We start from the raw sequence: 20,887 nt of genomic DNA, 5'->3' as shown, positions 1-20,887 counted from the left end.
CCTATCCGCTCTCTGAAATTCGGCAAGGGATCCAAGACAAAGCCATGTCAAGTCCAACCCGAGAGAGAAGAAAACAGATTTGAAGATGCGTCTAAAAATGATATTTGCGGCCCCGATAAATTTGAAGAGCTGTGTCCCACGTGCGCTAACCGGACCCCCATTTCTGGCCTGATGGGAAGCTCTCGTCACCAGCTTTCTGAGGCTTGGGTGATGTCTGGGGAGGGGGGGGGGGCGAAGCAAGGCTGCTGGTTGCCACTGATTTTGTTCTTAGCCAGCAAATCTCTTCAACTGCTTGAGGGGTGAAGGTCAAAGGATGGGATGCAGGAATGCTGAGGAATTTCAGAGGAGAGGCCTCCTTGCAGAGAATGTTTGGCCATCCAGGACAGATGTGGGTGTGTAAGTTGTGGGCTCTTTCTCAAGCAATGGGGACGATTAGATTCTCTTGGACAAAGACAAGGAGGAATCGTCCAGGTATCGCCCCAAAAATCACAGGAATACTGAGCGAAGGAAATCGCTGGTTGTTTTCCACAAACGGAAAACAGGTTGGGGAGGGAAGGAGCCCAATTCAGGGCCTGGAGAACGTGGTTTGTGAATTGAGGGGAGACCCCTCCTCTCTGTCTCTGGGCCCCCTCCCCTTTTCCCCAGTCTCTTTGAGGAACACGGCCGCCACCTCTGCCTGCCCGGGGGTCTCTATCTCCAAGATTAGGGGTAAGATTGCTGTGGGGTTTGGGGAGCAGGGAAAGGAGAGGAAGAGGAGAGAGGGAGGGAAGGAAGAGAAATAAGGAGAAGGGAGGGAGGGAGGGAGGGAGGGAGGGAAGAAGGGAAGGAAGAAAGGGGATGAGAGGGGGAGGAAGGAAGGAAGGAAGGAAGGAAGGAAGGAAGGAAGGAAAGGAAGAGGAGGGAGGGAAGGAAGGAAGAGAAATAAGGAGAAGGGAGGGAGGGAAGGAAGGAAGGAGAGGAAGAGGAGGGAAGGAAGGAAGGAAGAGAAATAAGAAGGGAGAGAGGGAGGGAGGAAGGGAAAGAAGGAAGGAATAAGGGAAAAGGAGGGAGGGAGGGAGGGAGGGAAGGAAGGAAGGAAGGAGTTTCAAGAACACTTGGGAGCGCAAGTCTCTTCAGCCAAAGGGGGGAGATGAAGGTGGCATTGGAAGGGGCAGGGGGAGATAATTTAGCTGCCAAGAAGCCGAGCCGAACTGAGGGTGCTCAATGGTGGGCTATTGCTTGAAAACCCCGGAGCCCCCCTTGTGGGAGGCTGTGAGAGGCCCAGAGCCAAGCAGAGTGAGATGACCTGGGCCGAGAGAGGGGAGGGCTTGAGCCCGGCTCCTGCAGGGGAGGGAGGGAGGGAGGGAGGGAGGGAGGGGACCCTGCAGAGAACCTAGCTGTGGGGTTTCCCAAGAGCAAAAGGGACACAGGGGTGTTGGAAGAAAAGATGGGCTGAAGATGGGGGGCGGAGGGCAGAGGGGCACAGCCCCCTTAATCGCTGGACACGTGGTGCTCGTTCTGTAAGGCGTGCCAGCGTTCGATCTTCTTATCCTTGTTTTTGAGACACTCGTACCAGTGTTTCAAGCGCTCGCCTTTCGCTGTGATGCCCAGCTGGCAGCCGCCTGCGGCAGAGAGAGAAAGTTGGGAGGGGGTCAGGAAGGGCAAAGAGGGCCCACCACCCTGCACCTAAGGGGTCCCAGCAGGCCCCTTCCCAGGTCTTCTGCCTTAAACGAAAGGGGCCACTGAAGACCCAGAAAGCTGAACATTAGGGCAAGTCCTTTAAGGCAGGGCTCTCCACCCTTGGCAGCGTTAAGACCCGTGGACTTCTGCCCCCAGAATTCTCGTTTTAGATTAAATTATATTAAATTGTTCTAATTCTAGACCAGAAGTGGCCAACTTTGCGACTTTTAAGACTTGTGGACTTCAACTCCCAGAATTCTAGCTGGCTGGGGAATTCTGGGAGTTGAAGTCCACAGGTCTTAAAGGTTGGAGGCCCCTGCTTTAAGGTGTCATTTCACCCTCCTCCCCACAAGACTGACACGCGGGATGAGCCTCCTTCCTGGAATCCCCCCTCAAAACAAGCCAGCAGACCCCTCCCCAAAGAGTCCCTATCCTGCTCCCTGCAGCCACTCACCAATATAATCGTTGGACTTCCCAATGTCGTAATCCCAGACGGAGATATCCAGGGATTTCTTGGCCAGGTCGCTGTGTTTAATGTCGTAGAAAAATTCCTATCCAAACAGACAAGAGATCAAGAGGCAGGAGCAGATCAACAACAGTAACCAGACAAAAGGAGTGTGTCTGTGTGGGTTTGTGTCTTTGAAGAAGGGAACTGATTTGCTACCAGCTTCCCCTTCCCCTTCCTTCCCTCCCTCCCTCCCTCCCTCTCTTTTTTCTTTCTTTCTTTCTTTCTTTCTCTTTCTTTCTTTCTTTTTCTTTCTTTCTTTCTTTCTTTCTTTCTTTCTTTCTTTCTTTCTTTCTTTCTTTCTTTCTTTCTTTCTTTCTTTCTTTCTCTTTCTTTCTTTCTCTTTCTCTTCCTTCCTTTCCATCTCTCCCTCACTCCCTTCCTGTCTCTTTTCTTCGGCATCCAGGTGCTTTTTTTTTAAAAGAGTGAAACATTATGTTTGAAAATATATTTTTAAACCGTTTACCCACCACCTGCCTGAAGCAGCCAAGCCAGGTGACAAGCAGAAAAAGGCAAACAGGCTGGTGGGGGCATCGAGATCAGGAAAAACTTTGGGGGCCAACAGAAATCCGGCTCCTGCCTCACCTCGTTGAATTCGGGGTTCAGCGTCTTCTTCTTAATCTGCGTCTTTTGCTTCGCTTTCTTGCCCATGTCGGGTTTTAAGCAACTGCGGAAGGGAAGAAGAGGAAAAGTTGAAAAGAGGAAAAGAGGCAGGAAAAAAAGCAAAAGAAATCAAGGCACAGAGCTGACAACCAAGGAACCTGTTCCTAAAATTCACCTCTGGGGACAGCTGACTGGGGGTATTTGGGGAGGCCGATCCACCTGCCAATCAGCTTTCTTCTTACTTTCCTCCCCAAAAACAAAGGTGCGTCTTATACTCCGAAAAATACAGTACTTACCTTCCCTACCGGTTCAGAAGTGCGTGCATGGGTCATGTGCATGCTTGGACCCTCTGCGCATGGGCAAAGCCTTCTGTGCATGTGCAGAGGGTCAAAAACAGGTTACTTCCTGGTTAAAACCAGAAAGTAACGAGGTCTGGGCGGGTGGGCAGAGCCTCGCCGCTACCAGTCTGAAACGGTAGCATTTCACCCCTGGTTGGCCCCCAACTCTGCAACCCCTGGACCCCTCTCTACTCCCTAGGCCGAGATTACAAGACTCCCTCCCACCCCCCCCAAAAGCCGTGCCTTTTCTGAGCCTGGTCAGAGGAGGCTTTGCCAGGCCTCCCACCAAGGGGCCCTTTCAGAGACAGACCTACATTTTGACAAAGGGGTCCGAGTAGCCATTGGCATCCATGGCGGCTAAGTGGACGCAGCGCACAACGCCGACCACCAGGCCTCCTTTCTGGGTGTTGTACATGAGGGAGACCAGGATCTTCCCGCGTTCCTCCACCTCTCCGCCTTGGTCCATCTGTGGGGAAGAGAAAAGGGGGTTATGGGGGGGGGAGGGCACTTGTGCATCTCTCGCCCTGCTCCACCACCCTCGAAGCTGACCCCACCCAGAGCACGGAACAACTCAAAGGAGCAGGGCAAGAGCAGAAGAGGCGGAGAGACCACCTGGCCCAGAGAAAGGTCGTAACGTCACCTTCATCATCATCATCATCATCTCCAGAGAGCCCCTCCTCTCTCCCACCCTCTCAACGCTGGGGCAGGGGAGGCTCAGCCCTCAGAGGAGCCTCTTAATGGAAGCCCCTACATCTGAGAGTCTGGAAATAATGACAGCTGGGATCAAAGCTCCATTCGGCCACTGGGAGGCAGGAGAAATTACTGGCAGACCGCAAAGGCTCCATCAGGCCACCAGGGGGCGCACTGGCCAAAGAAATGGAAGGCTCCAAATCTTTGCTTCTCCAACTCCGGTTTCTGCAGGGGAAGCCAAACTACATCTTACTTCGTCTTCGTATAAGGCCATTCCTCGCGAGGAGCTGCTGGTTCCTGTCCGCTTCATCTGGGAGGAGCAGAGGAGAAGCAGCATCACCACCACCCAGAAGGCAATTAAAGGCTGCCTATTTTATTCCTTTTTTTACTTATTATACAAGGGAGAACCTCCCAAACTCTGTATTTTCCACACACCCCGCTCCCAATTGAACTGAGATTTAAGTTTTATCAGGGCATCAATGTTATTTTTTGCCTTAAATGGGTTTTGTGTGTGTGTGTGTGTGTGTTTTGGATTGTATTGTGTTTTCATTCCTCTTTGTTGCCTAGAGTTCCTCCTGGCTTATAAGCAGCTATCCGAGTTTGTTACTAGCACTAGCACTTAAGAATTATAGACCGCTTTGTAGTGCTTTCACAGCCCTCTCTAAGCGGTTTACAGAGTCAGCCTCTTGCAAACCACAACAATCTGGGTCCTCCTTTTACCCACCTCGGAAGGACCGAAGGCTGAGTCAACCTTGAGCCAGTGAGATTCAAACTGCCCAATTTGCAGGCAGCCGGCAGTCGGCAGAAGGAGGCTGCAGTCCTGCACTCTAACCACTGCGCCACCACGGCTCATGAATAAATAAACCGCCTTTTCTGAGATCTGAACCTGCCGCTGAAACCGCTCCTGCCTCCGTCACGCGCCTTCATCCCCCTTCTCCTGGCACAAAGTGGCAGAGTTCGGACGAGCGGAGCCAAGCAAGCAAAAGCAGGCAGAGATGGAGATACCCACCGGGACGACCCTTTCCAGGCAGATGTTGAAGTTCTTCTTCTGGTTGACTTTCAGCTTCTTGAGGGCCACCCTCGTCTCCCCGATGAACTCGTTGTGGCCGAATTTGTCTTCGTCACAGACAGAGATCCTAAGCAGGAGAAGGGAAAACTCACCCAGGTCTCTCGAGGGAAAAGCCCCACCGGGTGGGAACTCCCCACTGCCCCAACTCAGTGTGAGGACATGGAAAGTCCTGCAGCTTCTGTAAAAGCAGGCAGTCCTCGACTTACGACCACAATTGAGCCCAACAGTTCTGTTGCTCAGTGAGAGATTGGTTCAGTGAATTTTGCCTCGTTTTATGACCTTTCTCGCCACCTTTGTTAAGCGAATCACGGCAGTCGTTGAGCTGGTAATGTGGTTGTTAAGTGAATCTGCCTTCCCCAATTGACTCTGCTTGTCAAAAGGAGATCATGTGACCTCGGGACACAGCAACGGTCGTAAGGATGAACCGGTTGCCAAAACGCCTGAATTTTGATTGCGTGACCCCGGGGATGCTAACGAAGGTCGTAACCCCACCCTATTGGCCTTCCGAAAAGCGGTGAAAACCTGGCTTTTCCGGCAGGCCTGGGGCCGTTGATCTCGCTCTTGTGATCCGGCGAGATCCGGCCATGAATGGTGTGAATGAATTTTAATGTTTTTAATTTTTAAATGTTTTTTATAATGATTTTAAATGCATTGTGAGCCGCCCTGAGTCTTCGGAGAGGGGCGGCATACAAATTGAATTAATAAATAATAAATAAATAAATAAGTGTGGAAAACGGTCCTAAGCCACTTTTTCCAGTGCCCTTGTAACTTTGGTTGCTAAATGGATTGCTGTTAAGTCGAGGACTACCTACAGGCCAGGGGTCTCCAACCTTGGCAACTTTACGACTTGTGGACTTCAACTCCCAGAATTCCTCAGCCAGAATTCTGGGAGTTGAAGTCCACAAGTTGTAAAGTAAGCCCTGTGTTTTTTCTGCCTGGGGAATTCTGGGAGTTGAAGTCCCCCCATCCCCCCCGTCCTAAAGACAGGAAAAGAGCCTCTGGCAGAGAGCCAACCCGTTCTCTTGCCTTAAGGTCTTCCTCTGCATGTCCTCATCCGTGATGCCGTGATAGACCAGCGTTTCATTCCACACAGGATTCCGAGTGTTTCTCAGCGTCTTGGTCCGGAGTTTGTTGGACTGGCAGAAACAGGGGGCAAAAAAAGGCAAATGGGCATCTCTCTCTTCAATCCAAAAGGTCCCATTTCACAGACCGGACTGAGCCATGCTGGAGCCCAGACCCCCCCCCCCCTTTACCTTGCTGGCCCCCGGCAACAGGTGCAGTTTGACGTAGGGATCTGCCAGCCCGTTGGAATCCATTGGCTTTAAGCCCTGGTAGAAAAAAGATCCCACAAAGGTCAACGAGAGGAGGAAACGGGGCAGAGAGAACTGCAGATTAACAGAGTTGGAAGGTCAGAGGTCATCTAGTCCAACCCTCCACCCCCACCCAAGCAGGAGACCCTACACCATTTCTGACAGGTGGCAGCCCAGTCTCTTCTTGAAAGCCTCCAGCGATGAAATTCCCACAACTTCCGAAGGCAACTTTTGTTCCACTGGTTCTCAATGTCAGAAAATTTCTTATTTCCAGGTTGAACCTCTCCTTGTTCAGTTTCCATCCATTATTCCTTGTCCGGCCTTTGGGTGCCTTGGAAAACAGCTTGACCCCCTTCCTCTTCTCTGGGGCAGCCCCTCAAATATTGGAAGATGCTATCCTGTCTCCCCTGGTCCTTCTCTTCACTAGACTAGCCAGGTCCAGTTCCTGCAACCGTTCATCGCATGTTTGAGCCTCCAGTCCCCTCATCATCCTGGTTGCTCTTCTCTGCACTCTTTCTAGAGTCTCAACATCTTTTTTATAGTGTGGTGGCCAAAACTGGATGCAGGATTCTAGGTGTGGCCTTACTAAGGCTTTATATAAAGAAATATTACTTCTTTACTTGTTTCCTTGCCGCCAGTTTTTTTTTTTTTTTTTTAAATTTGATTTATATGCCGCCCTTCTCCGAAGACTCAGGGCGGCTTACAATGTGCTCAGCAATAGCCTTCATCCTTTTGTATATTTATACAAAGTCAGCTTATTGCCCCCACAACTGGGTCCTCAATTTACCTACCTTAGAAAGGATGGAAGGCTGAGTCAACCTTGAGCCTTGGCGAGATTCGAACCCTGCAGTAATTGCAGGCAGCTGGTCTTAATAAGCTTAATAACAGGGTGCCTTAAACCCCTGTACTACCAAGGCTTAAAATCCACGTGTTCGGATGCAAAGACCCAGTTGCTCTCCCTGATGGGGAGAAACGGGAGGGGGGGGAGTACCTTGGCCTTAATGATGGCGCATTGCAAGGAGCTGTTTTCCTGGTTGTACAAGAGGCTGAAGTCCAAAGACCCCAGGGTGGCTGTTGGGAAAGGAGCAAAGGGTGAATTGGGGGGGTTCCCCGTTCATCCCAAAAGACAAACCCCCCCACCCCACCCCCCAAAGCCGTTTGAATATAGCAGCAGTGAGGAACCCTTGGCCTTCAGCTTACATTGCAAAAGGCAAGGCACCCAAGGAAGAGGGCACAGGAGGGCAGAGGAAAGTGAGATTTTGAAGAGGGCGAGGGCAGGGCTGGGATGGGCACAGGGGAGCAGCAGGGGAAGGAAGAGAAGGGGCTGAGTGGAAGGGGGTCTTGTCAGAGGGACCCTGGGGAGAATTGCCTCTGGGTCTGGATTCCTCTCGAGCTCTCGCTCTGCAATTGTGTCCCAGTCGCCAGCAGTATTGAGTTTTGGGCCCCCCAGATGAATAATTCAAAACCCCCCAAAACAAAGTGGAAGGTTGGGGGGAGGGGGGGAAGGGGAGGGGGAGGCAGGCTTGTTAAGGAGGAGGGGAAATGGACGCACTCCATCCGCGCCTGGCCCACTTAGTACAGTGTTTCTCAACCTTGGTAGCTTGAAGATGGGTGGACTTCAACTCCCAGAATCCCCCAGCCAGCAGCGCTGGCTGGGGGATTCTGGGAGTTGAAGCCCACCCATCTTCAAGCTTCCAAGGTTGAGAAACACTGACTTAGTAGATCCCGGGGAAGCCAGCCTGAGATTCCCAAGATCACCGTCATTAGCATAAAAAAACAAACAAACAAAAAACAAACCCTCCTTCGGAGGCCAAGCTAGACTGGCATATTTTAGGAATACAGGTAGTCCTCAACTTACGACCACAGATTCGCTGTCGCTGAGCGAAACATTTATTAAGCGAAACTTGGCCCGTTTTACGACCTTCCTTGCCGCAGTTGTTAAGCGAATCACGGCAGCTGGTAAGTTAGGAAGAGACGGCCGTTAAGGGAACCCGCCTTCCCCATTGACTCTGCTTGTCAGGAAGTCGCAAAAGGGGATCACGTGACCCCGGGACAGTGCAATCGTCGTAAATACGAGTCAATTGAGTCAAGTGTCTGGATTTGGATCCCGTGATCATGGGGATGCGGCAACAGTCGTAAGTGTGAAAAACGGTCGTAGGTCGCTTTTTCAGTGCCGTTGTAACGTCTAACGGTCACTGAATGAACTGTCGTAAGTCGAGGACAACCTGTGGGGCAGTGAGAGAGGAGATGGAGAAGAGGCTGCCAGGGAAGGTCAGATTCTCCAGCTGAGCCACACTTTGGGTCCGAAAAGTAAGCTCCTAGTCCTCAAGGTGGCCCAACTTGAGAATGGAGTCCGGAGGCCTTAAGGTGGCCGAGGTTAAACCCTGCTGGGAAGCGAGGGAGGCTCCATTCACCCACTTGTCTCATCCGAGTCGTAGCTGTTGGCTTCCTCTTCGTCGTCATCGTCAGGAGGAGGGGGCCGGGTGGCCGCAGGGGGAGCCACGGCCTGGCCGTACGGAGCCGCCTGCCGTGGGGGCCTCTCTGCTCCCACTGTGGGGTACCCGGGCCCGGAGCTCTCGTCCCTGGGTGGTGGTGCAGCAGAAAGAGAGGCAGGGGGCTCCGCCTGGGAGGACGCACCTGTGAAAGCAGAGAGCTGCTGGAGCAAAACCGACTTTTCCTCTGGAAACAGACATGGACATAATCAGGTCCAACTGTCTGCGATGGGCCACGTCAGGAAAGAAGCCCATCTGAGGTTACGGCGGTGGACGATCAGCCCAGGGGCTCTTGCTAAGCTCAGCTCTTGACCTCAGGAGAGAAGGTGGGTTATGGGCAGGTGGCTGAATCTCGTGGCCTGGCCCTCCACCCCTTCCCACGCAGGCCCTGCTGGGCATGGGGGCCCCGGCGTGACGCAGCCACCGTACTGGACCTGGTCCTGCCCCCTGGGCAGAGAGGCTCTGGTGGGGAGGCGCAGCAGGGTCTCTGGCGCCAGCAGCTGGGGCCGCGTTGGCTCGCTTGATCCCTAAGTGGGAAAAAGAAGGCAGAAAAAAAGGTCGCGGAAGGGATCCAGCTGCAGAGATCTGATGGAATCTGCTGGGGGCAGATCCACCGAGATGAGGATGACGAAGAAGGGCCACTGAAATAAGCTCAGAGGCACTCTTTTCATGGCAGTGGTTGCCAGATTTACACCACCCACAGATTGAAGCTTGTCCTTCAGAGCAGAGTATTCACGGCCACTGTATTGCCAGAATCAGAAAGGGTGAAGGAAGTCTGTCTGGGGAATTCTGGGAGATGGAAGACCACCCCCCTTAAAATTGCCAAGGCTGAAAAACACAACTCTTCTGCACAGCTGCCGGAGGAAGAGCCGGCCTCTCACGTGTCCACGCATCCTTACACAGATCCCCCCTCATCTTCCTCTGCTCCCCCCTCACCTCCTGGGCTCCGAGCGACTTCATTCTCAGGTGGATAATCCTGGCTTGGCCGGGCATTTCTGGGGTGTTCGCTGCCACTCGGTGCCATCCTGGCCTCAGAAGGTTTCCGGTGAAGTGGGGGGTAATTTCCCCGATTGGAAGCAGGGGCTGCTGGCTCAGTTCCTGGTTTTTTGGGGGGGTGGGGTGGGGAGAAATGAGACAACTAGAAAGCTCCAGGTACCCCTGTTGTTTTCTGCAGTTGCTCCCTTGAATAAATGGGGTTTGGGGGCAGCCAGGGAGCCCCTCCTTCCTTGCACCCTCTTCCCCCCCCCGCCCCCAATGATCTTCTCCCCCAGCAGCGATCAGCAAGGAAGAAAGGAAGCTAAATGCTTTGCAAAGGATTCTGATTTTTATTCGTCTCAGGTAAAGCCAAGACTCTCCCTGCCTGTCTGGGATGGAAAAGAGGGATTTTATTTTATTTCTCTCCCCCCCCCCCAAATAGAAACTGAGCTCTCTCTATCTCTCTTTCTTTCTCTCCTCTCTCTTCTCTCTCTCTCTCTCTTTTCTTTCTCTTCTCTGTCCTCTCTCTTCTCCTTCCTCTTTCTCTCTCTCTCCTCTCTGTCCTCTCTCTCTTTCTCTTCTCTTTCCTCTTTCTCTCTCTGTCCTCTCTCTTTTTTCTTTCTCTTCTCTGTCCTCTCTCTTCTCTCTCTCTTCTCCTTCCTCTTTCTCTCTCTCTCCTCTCTCTCCCTCCTGCCCCCCCCCCCCTTGGCTGCCTGGATCAGCTGTTCTGGGGAGCCAGCTAATGAGTGTTCAGACAGCGTCAATCAGACAGCCCGGCCTGGCGTTCCCGGCGGGCTTGACAATTCCAGGCAATTGACAGAGTAATTCAGATTTTAATAATGGCCCAATCACTCAAAATGAGCTGTTCCGGATGAGCAGCTGACAACTGCAGCTTCAGGGAGGGGGGGCACCCAAGGCCAGGCCGGGGCAGAGCAGATCTGCAGAAGCTGAGGGTGGGAGTGGCAGGTGTGTGTGTGTGTCAGCCTGAAACACCCCCCCCCCCCAAAAAAAACCAGTCCCCCCAAAATGGAACCTCACTTGAAAGGCAAAGGGAGGAAAAGCAACATTGGCAGGGAAGCGTCTGTGTCTTACCGTACGAGCCTTGTTGGGCAGAAGCAGCAGCTGCAGCTTGATTTGGGGGAGAAAAAAAGGAGATTTCAGGTCACCGAAGCAGAAAACGGACAGATAATTATTGGTTTCGCTCTCCTTTATTTGCGACTTTATCAACTGCTTCCGCAAAGGCGACTCTGCAGACACCGAAAAGACACTACAGGACAGAGGAGGGTGGAGGCTGCCCTCTGAGCCCTTCTGCACGCGTTATTATTATGGGATGCCGAAATTTGCCTCCAAAGACCTCCCTGGTACCTGGGCACAACCCCTCCCCCCCAAAAGCCCCCTATTTTCTTTGGTAAAGGCTGCCGGGTGTGATCCCTTTGCCAGCCTCCCGATGGGGACACTCAAAATCTTCTTGGGTTGATGATTTTGTCTGCCTCGTCCAGACAAATCTGAGGCCCATTTCATTGGAAAGATCTTCTCCAGGCTGGAAAAGCCAGAGAGATTTTGACACAAGGCTGGTCGGCTTCAGGCTGCTGTGTTAAGCCTTCAGCCTTTCAGTCCAAACTCTCTTGATGGCTAAAAAGTGACATTTCACCCCCCCCCCCCATGCGCAAAGATGGCTAGAAGGAAGCAGAGCATCTTCTTCAGTGCCTAAATTGGACAGGCAAACTGCCCCCATGTCCTTGTCCCAACCCTCCTGAGAAAAATAAATCCTTCTGAAAATACTCTTTTCCTTCCTTTGGTGCCCTGATGCTGCCCTTTCCTGAAAGGCACGAGAGCGGAAACTAATCAAGGAGAGAAGCAACTTAGAACGAAGGAGGAATTTCCTGGCAGGGAGAACAGTGAAGCAGTGGAACGGAAGTTGCCTCGAGAAGTTGTGGATGTAGGCTTTTAAGAAGAGGCTGGGCAACCCTTTGTCCGGAAGGCTATACAGTCTCCTGCCTTGAGCAGGCCTCCAAGTTCCCTTCCAACTCTGTCATTCTGAGATGAGGCTGAGCCCGCATTCCTGCCTCCCTGCAATCCCTCCAAAGTCCGACGGCCAAACCTTTAGGGCTCACCGGGGATCTGCTGGTGGGAATACGGTGCTGCTGGCTCCTGCATTGGGGGAGCAGGTCTGCTGGTGGCTGGCTGGGGCTTCTTGGCAATGGGCATGGGCTGCGGAAGCGTCTGCTTGGGCAAACCCTTGAAGAACCAGGCGCCGGAGCGTTTCCATACCTGGAGAGCGGAGAGCAAAGGAGAGGGAGGGGTTCCATGGGGCATGAAAGAGGGGTCCAGATTAAAAGGGTCCGGTCAACGGGATGGGAGGGGAGGGGGACAATCCTCGTATGGGCCACTCCTGGGGCTCAAAGGACTTTTAACCCTCTGGATCCCACTCCTACGCTGGCCTTCCAATGGTGCTCTTTTTGATTTTATTTATTAAATTTATATGCCGCCTATGTTGCTCTACAAATGCAATAAAAATATAAAAGCAATTACAAATATAACAGCAATTAAAAGGGCTAAGCTTTGCTAAGCATTCCTTCTTTTATGTACACTGAGAGTTTATGCACCGAAGACAAATTCCTTGTGTGTCCAATCACACTTGGCCAATAAAGAATTCTATTCTATTCTATTCTATTCTATTCTATTCTATTCTATTCTATTCTATTCTATTCTATTCTATTCTATTCTATTCTATTCTATTCTATTCCATTCCATTCCATTCCATTCCATTCCATTCCATTCCATTCCATTCCTATTCCTATTCCTATTCCTATTCCTATATTCTATTCTATTTCTATTCCTTTCTCAGAACTGAACGCTCTGCAGGGTTCCTACTATGAACCCTGAAGGAGGAGGAATTTTTCCCTCCTCCAGACCCCCATCGCTTAAGAGCAGCCTTCCTCTTGAAAAGGGGCTCCGGCTGCAGGAAGGAAAAGGGGCTCCAGCTGTTTGCCACAGCTGTGCTCCAGCTTTGCTGCATCCAAAGGGTGCAGGACCCCAGTGTTCCCCAAAGGCTTCGGAACAGCCTGGGCTGATCCCGGAGGGGCGAGGGGCGTTTCCAGAGCCCACCTCTCTCTGCTCGGTGCAGATCTTGCACAGCCAGACGGAGTGGGGCCGGTTGTTGGTGGTCTGGATGCCGCATTTGGTGCAAACGTTCTGCAAGGAAGAGAAAGACGCAAGGATGGCGCCTGTCCCAGGTGGCAGTGGAGAAGGCTCCGGGTTCAAAGTTGCCCATTGCCAGAGCAGTGTTTCGTTACTCATGTCTGCAGCCAAGATGCCACCAGCTTGGCTTCGGGCAGAGGCCCGCCTCCCGTTCAGTTCACTTAATTAACAGACTTAATTAAGATTAATTTTAAAACAATAAGCTTTAGCAACGGCGGGGAAAGGCAGAAAGCAAGGCATTTTGCAAATGGGAGAGAAAGAGAAAGAGAAAGAAAGAAAAAGAGAGAGAGAAAGAGAGAAAAAGAGAGAAAGAGAGAGAGAAAGAGAGAAGAGAAACAAAAAGAGAAAGAAAGAGAAAAGAAAGAAAAAGAGAGAGAGAGAAGAAGAGAGAGAAAAAGAGAGAGAAAGAGAGAAAGAAAGAGAGAGAGAGATGCTACATGGAAGCAGAAGGCAGAAAGAAGACCCCTCCTGCAGGGGGGCAAGAAAACCTGCAGGACAGGGACCCCCCCCTCACCTTTTTGCAGTCTTCACACACCACGCAAGCCGAGCCCGGGTGACCCAGCTGTTCTCCGCATAAAATGCAGCGGTCCACTCCGTCCCCTGCGATGTTACGCCGCATGTCGTCCAGGCGGTTCATGAGGCGCCTAAACCAAGGGGTGGGTGTGAGATCTAGAGACCCCCTCCCCCCACCAGGCCAGAATCAAGCCCCCTTTGCAAATGAGGAGGGGGGGAGACCCCCTCCCACCCTCCACCCTTCAAGCGGGCGGTTTGGACGCACGGAGGAGAGACAGCCCGAAGTGGGGGAAATGGAAGAGGGGAGGGGGCTGCCAGCAGATTGAATCAGACAAGAAAGGGCCCGATTCTGGTTCGTTTTGGTCCTATTACCAACTGTGGTCACCTTGAGATTTTTTTCAAGCCTGGGATTTCTGTGCCCAGCCCCTAGCCATCCGGAAAAGTTGGGGAAGTCCACATTTTGGGAAAACCGAGCCAGCCCCCCTCCCCCCTTAAAGCGCCCCCTCTCTCAGGCCCCCTCGTCATCTGTTGTTTGGGCTGGCAGAGGAAGGGAGGCTTGGGCGGCGTGTCTGTTGGCTGCCAGTTCGGCTTTCCAGACAGCCAATCTGCTTGACGGATCGCAGCAAGATCTCAATATTTCTCCAGGGAGAGAGCGCACACATTCCGATTTGGCACACGCAGCCCCACGTTAAGGGGCTGGGCTGCTTCGCGAGGGCTTCGCGGGGAAGCTGCCGCTGACAAGCCATCACCGCAGGTTCACAGGCGAAGCCAAAGGCAGAACACGCGGGTGTCATGCGGGAACAAAGCCGGGCTGCACCGTCCCTGCAGGAGGGGATTTTAGACACCATGACGCTCATTTTTTAAAATAAATACGGCGGTGCCTTAAGGAAGGCAGCGATGCGTCAAAGAAACGCCGACCACGAAGCCCCACCTGGCAGGTAGTCTTCGACTTACGACCGCCATCGAGCCCAGAATTTCTGTTCTTAAGCGAGACATTTGCCCCATCTCACGACCTTTCTAGCCACCGTTGTTAAGCGAATCATTGCACTGCAGAGTTAGTAACCCGGTGGTTAGACGAATCCATTGGCTTCTGCCCGTCAGGAGGTCGCAAAAGGGGATTCTGTGATCCCGGGGGACACTGCAACCGTCGTAAAAGTGAATCAGTTGCCAAGTGTCCAAATTTTTATCGTGTGACCGTGGGGGGGTGCTGCAACGGTCGTAAGTGCGAAAAGAGGCCCTAAGTCACTTTTTCCCCATGCCGTCGTAACTTTGAACGGTCACTAAACGGACTGTTGTAAGCCGAGGACTGCCTGTATTCTTGCCTGATCTCGGAGGCCAGAGTGCAGCCACAGCCGCCATCACAACCGCACAGAGTAATAATCCTCGTAAGCTTCCAAACTCAGCAACAGGATTCCAAGAACCGGCCAAAGTCCGGACTCTGCATTCCTAAGCCGTTTTCAGCTACAGGAGGCCAGGCGAACGGGGTGGGGAGGGGGCTTGGGGAGGGGGGGTTTCCACAGGGCAGCCAGAGAGAAATCTCCTTGGGCAGGAGAGAGCAGGGGAGGGGCAAAGAATCCCAAAGGTTGGCAGAACACCTGAACTTCCCGCAACGGGAATTGTGGCAACTTCCCACTTACGGCGGCCCTGCCTAGGTGGCAACCAGGAATTCTAACCTGGGCTTCTCTCTCTTCCTGGCCCCTGCTTTGCCCTCCTGCCCAAGTCCGGGAGAACTTCAACAGACCTCCTGTTCCTTGTCCAGCCTGGGTGACCATCTCAAGGCGAGAAGATCCCCGGTGCCCAATTCTGAACTCATATCTGCCCGCAAGGCCACACGGTCTGATCTAGAGGATGCTAGGAATGTGGGAAATGTTGCCTCGCCCACCCACCCACCCCCTTCCTTCCTCTCTGGAAAACTGCACGCTTTCTCCCTTTGCATTTTGCATACATTTTGCAGCTGCTGTCAGCCGCTTCCCGGTGAGATACGTTCCTTCTTGTCTTCCCCTGGAAAGAATTGGTGCAGTGCAGCACCGGAGAGGAGAGGGACTAAGTCGGCTGAACTCTTTCCTCCCTCCCCGCAGGGCTGGTAAAGGGTAGAGCAGCAGGGATTAAAGAAAAATAATAATCACAACAACAACAACAATACTGCTGTACCAGGAGATGCCAGAGTCAAATAGCGCAAACGAAATAGCGCAATCTGACCATCGAAACTACACGGCTATGGATGAAACATGTGAGAGTGATACCCATTGTCATCAGGGCACTTGGTAGCATGTCCAAGAATTTTACAAAACACATCAAGAAATTGAGGCTTCCTGCAATAGCACCAGTGGAACTCCAAAAAACTGCACTACTTGGAACATCGTACATCTTAAGAAGGTACTTGGTTGATCCCTAGGATGCTGGCAGCAACCCCTATCAACCATTTAGCAACAGTCAATGGTATTTGTGATGCATTTTTGAATGTCCAGTTGACTCATGTTTAATGAATAAAGTATATAAAGGAGGAGGAGGAGGAGAAAAGGAGGAAGAAGAAGAAGAGGAAGAAGAAGGAGGAGGAAGAGGAGGAGGAGGAGGAGGAGGAGAAGGTACTTGGTTGATCCCTAGGACGCTGGCAGCAACCCGTATCAACCATTAGCCCCCGTCAGTGGTATCTGTGACACATTTTTAAATGATCAGTTGACTGAATTTCATGTTTAATGAATAAAAGAGATAATAATAATAATAATAATAATAATAATAATAATAATAATAATAATAATAAAAAAAAACAGAGAAACCTGGGAATGTGATTTTTCTCTGCACTCTTCTTTTGAGCAGCTCCACTCATCCGACGGCAGGGAAAGAAACGAGGAAGCTGACCCCGAACTATCTTCCTCTTCCTCTCCCCACCCCCCAGTCGGGACTACTTCCTTTGAGGAGGGGGCTCCTGGTCTGGGGAGGTATTGGAGACCGAAGGGCACTAAGGAATGCCGAGACCCCCAAAGGTCCCTCCCTTCCTCACCGGATCCTGTCTTGCTCCATCTCCTCCATCTTCTCGGCTCTCGCGATGACACGGTTGATGATCTCTTTCTCTTCATCCGTCAGTTCTTCGCCCTTCCGCCCACGTTCCGGCTGCTTTCCATGGGCCGAGTGACCCTCAGGAGCTCTGGGGAGAAAAAAGCCCACATCACCCCATAAAGGAGGACTCTATGCCAAGTCTTGAAGGGCCAGGCAAATGTGCCACCATCGAGAGAGCGTTCCCGTTGAGATTCCACCTCTTTATTTACTTAGTAAATTTCACGTTTCTTAACCGCCTTTGGAGGCTCACGGCCAGGCTAGTCCTTACATGATAAAGCCATCAGAAAGGCTTTTGTGGTCGGTACTTAAAACCTGAATTCAGAAGGGGGTTTCAGTGCTGGTACATATGACCAGAAGGTAGCTGAGCAGCCTGCAGAGAACTGCTCTCACCCCTTCAGAAGAGAAGAGGGCTCCCCATTGGGGGCCCAGCCTGGCCAAGGCCCTTCCCACTAGCTGTGGCTCCCAGGAGTGGCACATGGACTTCATTGCAAGGGTTTGTCCTTTGAGGGGCCCCCTGTGGGACATGATCTTCTGGAACAGGGATTTGTTCAAAAGATCCAACCACCGGTATCGTCGATCCATTCCGGCTGCCATCAGTTGCTGGGGCTGCAGAGAGAGGAAAAAGCTGGCTTGGGTTTGCCAAGGAAGAGCAAAGTGGAAAAATAAGGGTTGTGCCTCCGAAGCCAGCTCCGTTAATAATCTGTTTGTCCTCTTCAAATAATAAGTCAGCATCTCTGGCTCACGGTGCTGTATGAATCAGCCGGCTTCGTTTCCTGACAGCGGCAGGCTATATTTTGCTAAATAATAAAAGGAGTTTGCGTGCAGCGGGCCAGCCTCTCCGAGGGGATGCAGAAAACAAGCCTGCTACAATTAAAGTGAAAATGCCAGAAATTTTAGAGAGTGCAGGAAGGAACTAAAGCCTAATCACAAAAGTATTGGGGATGCTTGGCAAAGGAACAGCAACCCTAAAGCAAATAAAATAAATAGAACTGATGTTTCGATGTGCCAAAATTCACCAGCAACCAACGTCAAGATACCCGCAGAGCCGTGGCCCTAGCAGCCAAATCCCTCGGGGTTGTGCTCCCCCCCCCCCCCGCCAAGTGACCTGCAAGCAATTTAAAACCTAATGAATTCCCCCCACTCCTCCGTATGTCTTCTCCTTCCTTCTCCGCAGGCCATTAGCATCCAGGCAGTTGATAAGGAGTGGAGAGTTCTTGTGCGGAGCAAGAGATGCATATATTATTTAAATTCCCGGAATTGAATTCAGGCACTAAACCGAGGAGCGAGGCGAGATAGAACAGGCGCTTCGGGGTGGAAATTAACAGGCTGAATTCAATTACATGGGGCAAAGCCGGTCAGCGAGATGCGGAGGTCAAATGAGGAAATTCTGATTAATGCGCAGACAAACCCCGGGCTCAGAGACAGCCTTGGGGCGCAGACACCCATCTCATGACTGGAAAGGAGGAGAGGGTGCCAGGGTGTGTGTGGGGGGGAATGGAAATTCCCTGGCTGACAATCCTGGGATGGAAGGGGCCCTTGAGGTCATCAGGTCCAGCCTTCTGTTTGGTGCAGGAACATAGCTAGAGCATCTAAAGCAGGGTGCGGCATTGTGGCAACTTTAGGACCTGTGGACTTCAACTCCCAGAATTCCTGAATCCAGAAGTCGTTAAGTTGCGATAGTCAGAAGATTATAAGAATAAATGTACAATTATGATGATAATACAGAGAGATAGAATAAATCTGAAAAGTAACTGAAAGAAAGTATCTACGATTAGAATACAGGAGTTGCTCGGATACCAAAGGAGGAGAATATTCCACAGCAAAGAAGGTAGAAAGGAGAGAGGAGGAGAGGGTAGGAAGAGGAGAGGGAGGGAGGGAGAGGAATGGAAGAAAGGGAAAAGGAGAGGAAGGAAGGGTAGGGGACAGGAGTAGGAGAGAAGGTGAGAAGGGGGAAAAGAAGAGAGAAATGGGGGAAAGGAAAAGGAAGTAGGATGAGGTAGGAGAGGAGGAAGGAGAAAGTAGGAGAGGAGAAGAGGGAGGGAAGGGAAAGAAAGGAGGAGAAGAAGAAGGTTTGTTGTGAAATAAGGGAAGAAAGAGTAGAAGAGCAACTCCGAATGTAATTAAAATGCCTTATTTTAATGCTTTCTTTGAGGAAAACATGTATATGTAGGATTTATTATGTATAAGAAAATGTACATTTTCTATTATGTGTATAAGAAATAAAACCGAAAAAACTTTTCAAAAAACCCCCAAAAAAGTTGCGATAGTCGCCCACCCCCTGAAAGAGACGCCTCTCTATCCCTTCCTTGGAAACCTCCAGCGTAAGAGACCCCACCAGTTCTCTGGCCCCGCCGGGACCTCCAGCTCCTTCTAGGGACCCACCACCAGTGGGGGTATTCAGCAGGTTCTATCCGGTTCGGGCGAAGCGATAGGGCCACCACCGGGAGGCTCCGCCCACCTATCCAGACGTCGCCACGTCCTGTGTTTGATGCTCTGCGTGCGCTCACATTTACAAACTGGTAGCGAAGGTAAGTGAATCCCAACCCCTTCCCACAACCCCCATGGAACCACCCGTAGCCTCACAACCCCTATGCTTTGGTCTTGGTGTGCTGTCCACAACCACGGTGGGCACATCCTGCAAAGGCACCCACCCGTGAAGGCTACCGTAATTCAGGAAATCAGGGTTACCCAAACCAAGGCTTAGTGTGGCATGGGCATCCAGCTGCCAAGGGAACTCTACGGCTGGGACTTGCTCACCTGCTCTGAAGAGCCATCTGCCGATCACTCTGATACCCCCACTGGCCGGGGCTGCTGCTGACTGCCGTGTCCGTCATGGTCTAAGTCAGGAGAGTCTGAAAAACAAAAGATGTGCAAGCTTGAAGTGGGAGGAGGAAGAAGAAGAGGAGGAGGTGTCATATATGGAGCTCTCCACTTTTCGGGACATCTACAGTTGCAATCTCCTTCCCATGCACCCAAACATCACAGACGTTGTGGTGGAAGGTAGTCTGGATTCCCAGGAGGGAGGGGCCGCCTTCCAGAGGCCAAAGAGGCAGCAAAGCATGGAGAATTTGGTCGGCAGGAAAGGGTTAAGGGGGCTCCTCCCCAGCAGTTCCCAGAGCATCAATAGTTGCTTGACTCTGGCAAGATTCTGTCTAACGGCAAAGAACAATCAAGAAATTACTCAGAAGTCCCTCCACCTGTCCTGCGGAAACATCCCGGGTGCCACCAAGAGCCGTCTGAAAACATCCCTAGCCGGAGCGCAAGGGGCGGTTCTATGGCCCAACCGGAGCTTTTCTGCCTGCATCAAGGCACCCAGCCATTGCAAGGAGAAAAAGTTTCCCGGTAGAGTACTCTTGCAAATGGATCCTTGCTGCATGCCAACTTGCTTCCAACTGGAAGCCGGCCAGCAGAAAGGCACTTTAGCAATCAAACTGGGAGAGTTGGAAGAGGCGCCCGTGTGGATGGCTTCCTTCTGCTTCCTTCCACCATCCATCATTCCTCGCTTCTGGTGCCTCAGCAGAGCTCTGACAGTCTTTCTGCAAATCTCCCCACTGTTAATTTTCTAAATGGCTCAGAATGTCTCTTTCTTCAATGTCATTTCTACTTTGGCCCAGATTTCACTGAAACCACCAGTCTTAATGCCCTCTTCGCCCCTGGCCAGAATCGCAAAATGTAGCCCTTGGGGCTATGCAGGGATTTCGGCCTTTGCGGGACTTTTACACCTAAAAAACACACCTGCAGCCCGCCCATGTCCACCTCGAGGGCCAGTGAGTCACCTCTCTCTGCCCACGAAACAGGCCAGGTGACCTCTGTCCACCGGAGGCTTCCTGGAGACTGCAGTCCCCATCACCTCCGTGCAGCTCTTCCCTGCTCCCCCATCTCCCCTCCGAAGCCCAAATTTAAGTGGAAGAAAGAACCACAAATAGGTCTTTGGCCAGCAAGGAGAGAGACACTTTTAGCCACTTTTCAAAGAGAATTTGCCTTCCAAATGGCTAGCTGACATTCCCATGGAGAACCAGGCGGGCAACCATGAGGAGGAGACAGGCCTGTTATTGGGCTTTGCACACACACACACCAGTTGTGTTGCTTATCTAACTCCATCAACAGATTCTTGGCTGGCTGAAGAGCATCTGGAGAAACTGCCAAGTTTCCTCTAAGTAACTCATTCTAGGCCTGCGGGAAAGCAGCAGAGCCTCCCTCTGCCTCTGGTGGACCCACCCAATTCCTGGAGGGGGAGAAGGAAAGCGGCACAGGGGGCTTCCTGCAGAAGAGGTGGGGGGGGGAGGCGGAGCACTCCCTGTTTGAGCAAATGACTGGGGACCGCCTACCATCGAAAGAAGAAAAAAAATAAATAGAAAAAACGATGCGTTGGAAGTTACAGTTGTGACTGTGCAGGATTGATTCAGCTGCTGGCCACGTATTTTTTTTTTTTCTATTGACCCCGTCCAAAGTTATAATGGGAAGAGCCGCTGGAG

At 51.8% G+C, this 20,887-nt stretch overlaps 1 protein-coding gene across 1 annotated transcript in view; it reads right to left on the bottom strand.

Moving 5' to 3' along the window:
- Window positions 1-1,425: 1,425 nt before the first annotated feature.
- RPH3A (rabphilin 3A) overlaps window positions 1,426-20,887 on the bottom strand; it is a 28,589-nt gene continuing 9,127 nt past the window's right edge. The window contains exons 2-19 of the mRNA XM_070950429.1: window positions 19,170-19,264; window positions 16,357-16,500; window positions 13,357-13,486; window positions 12,750-12,836; window positions 11,756-11,912; window positions 10,734-10,769; window positions 9,603-9,764; window positions 9,101-9,193; window positions 8,593-8,811; window positions 7,166-7,245; window positions 6,118-6,192; window positions 5,891-6,000; window positions 4,805-4,931; window positions 4,049-4,105; window positions 3,420-3,571; window positions 2,750-2,831; window positions 2,114-2,210; window positions 1,426-1,601 (exon numbers count right to left, since the gene is read on the bottom strand). Coding sequence (XP_070806530.1) covers window positions 1,471-1,601; window positions 2,114-2,210; window positions 2,750-2,831; window positions 3,420-3,571; window positions 4,049-4,105; window positions 4,805-4,931; window positions 5,891-6,000; window positions 6,118-6,192; window positions 7,166-7,245; window positions 8,593-8,811; window positions 9,101-9,193; window positions 9,603-9,764; window positions 10,734-10,769; window positions 11,756-11,912; window positions 12,750-12,836; window positions 13,357-13,486; window positions 16,357-16,500; window positions 19,170-19,246 — 2,016 coding nt within the window. The 5' untranslated portion in view covers window positions 19,247-19,264 and the 3' untranslated portion in view covers window positions 1,426-1,470. The remainder of the gene's footprint in view (window positions 1,602-2,113; window positions 2,211-2,749; window positions 2,832-3,419; window positions 3,572-4,048; window positions 4,106-4,804; window positions 4,932-5,890; window positions 6,001-6,117; window positions 6,193-7,165; window positions 7,246-8,592; window positions 8,812-9,100; window positions 9,194-9,602; window positions 9,765-10,733; window positions 10,770-11,755; window positions 11,913-12,749; window positions 12,837-13,356; window positions 13,487-16,356; window positions 16,501-19,169; window positions 19,265-20,887) is intronic.

Source organism: Pituophis catenifer, unplaced genomic scaffold (genome assembly GCF_029215685.1).
Source record: "Pituophis catenifer annectens isolate HBS135680 unplaced genomic scaffold, rPitCat1.0.hap2 SCAF_10, whole genome shotgun sequence".
Classification (NCBI taxonomy): domain Eukaryota; kingdom Metazoa; phylum Chordata; class Lepidosauria; order Squamata; family Colubridae; genus Pituophis; species Pituophis catenifer.
Note: the sequence above shows the minus strand (reverse complement) of the source record. Positions and strands in the feature narration are given on the sequence as shown.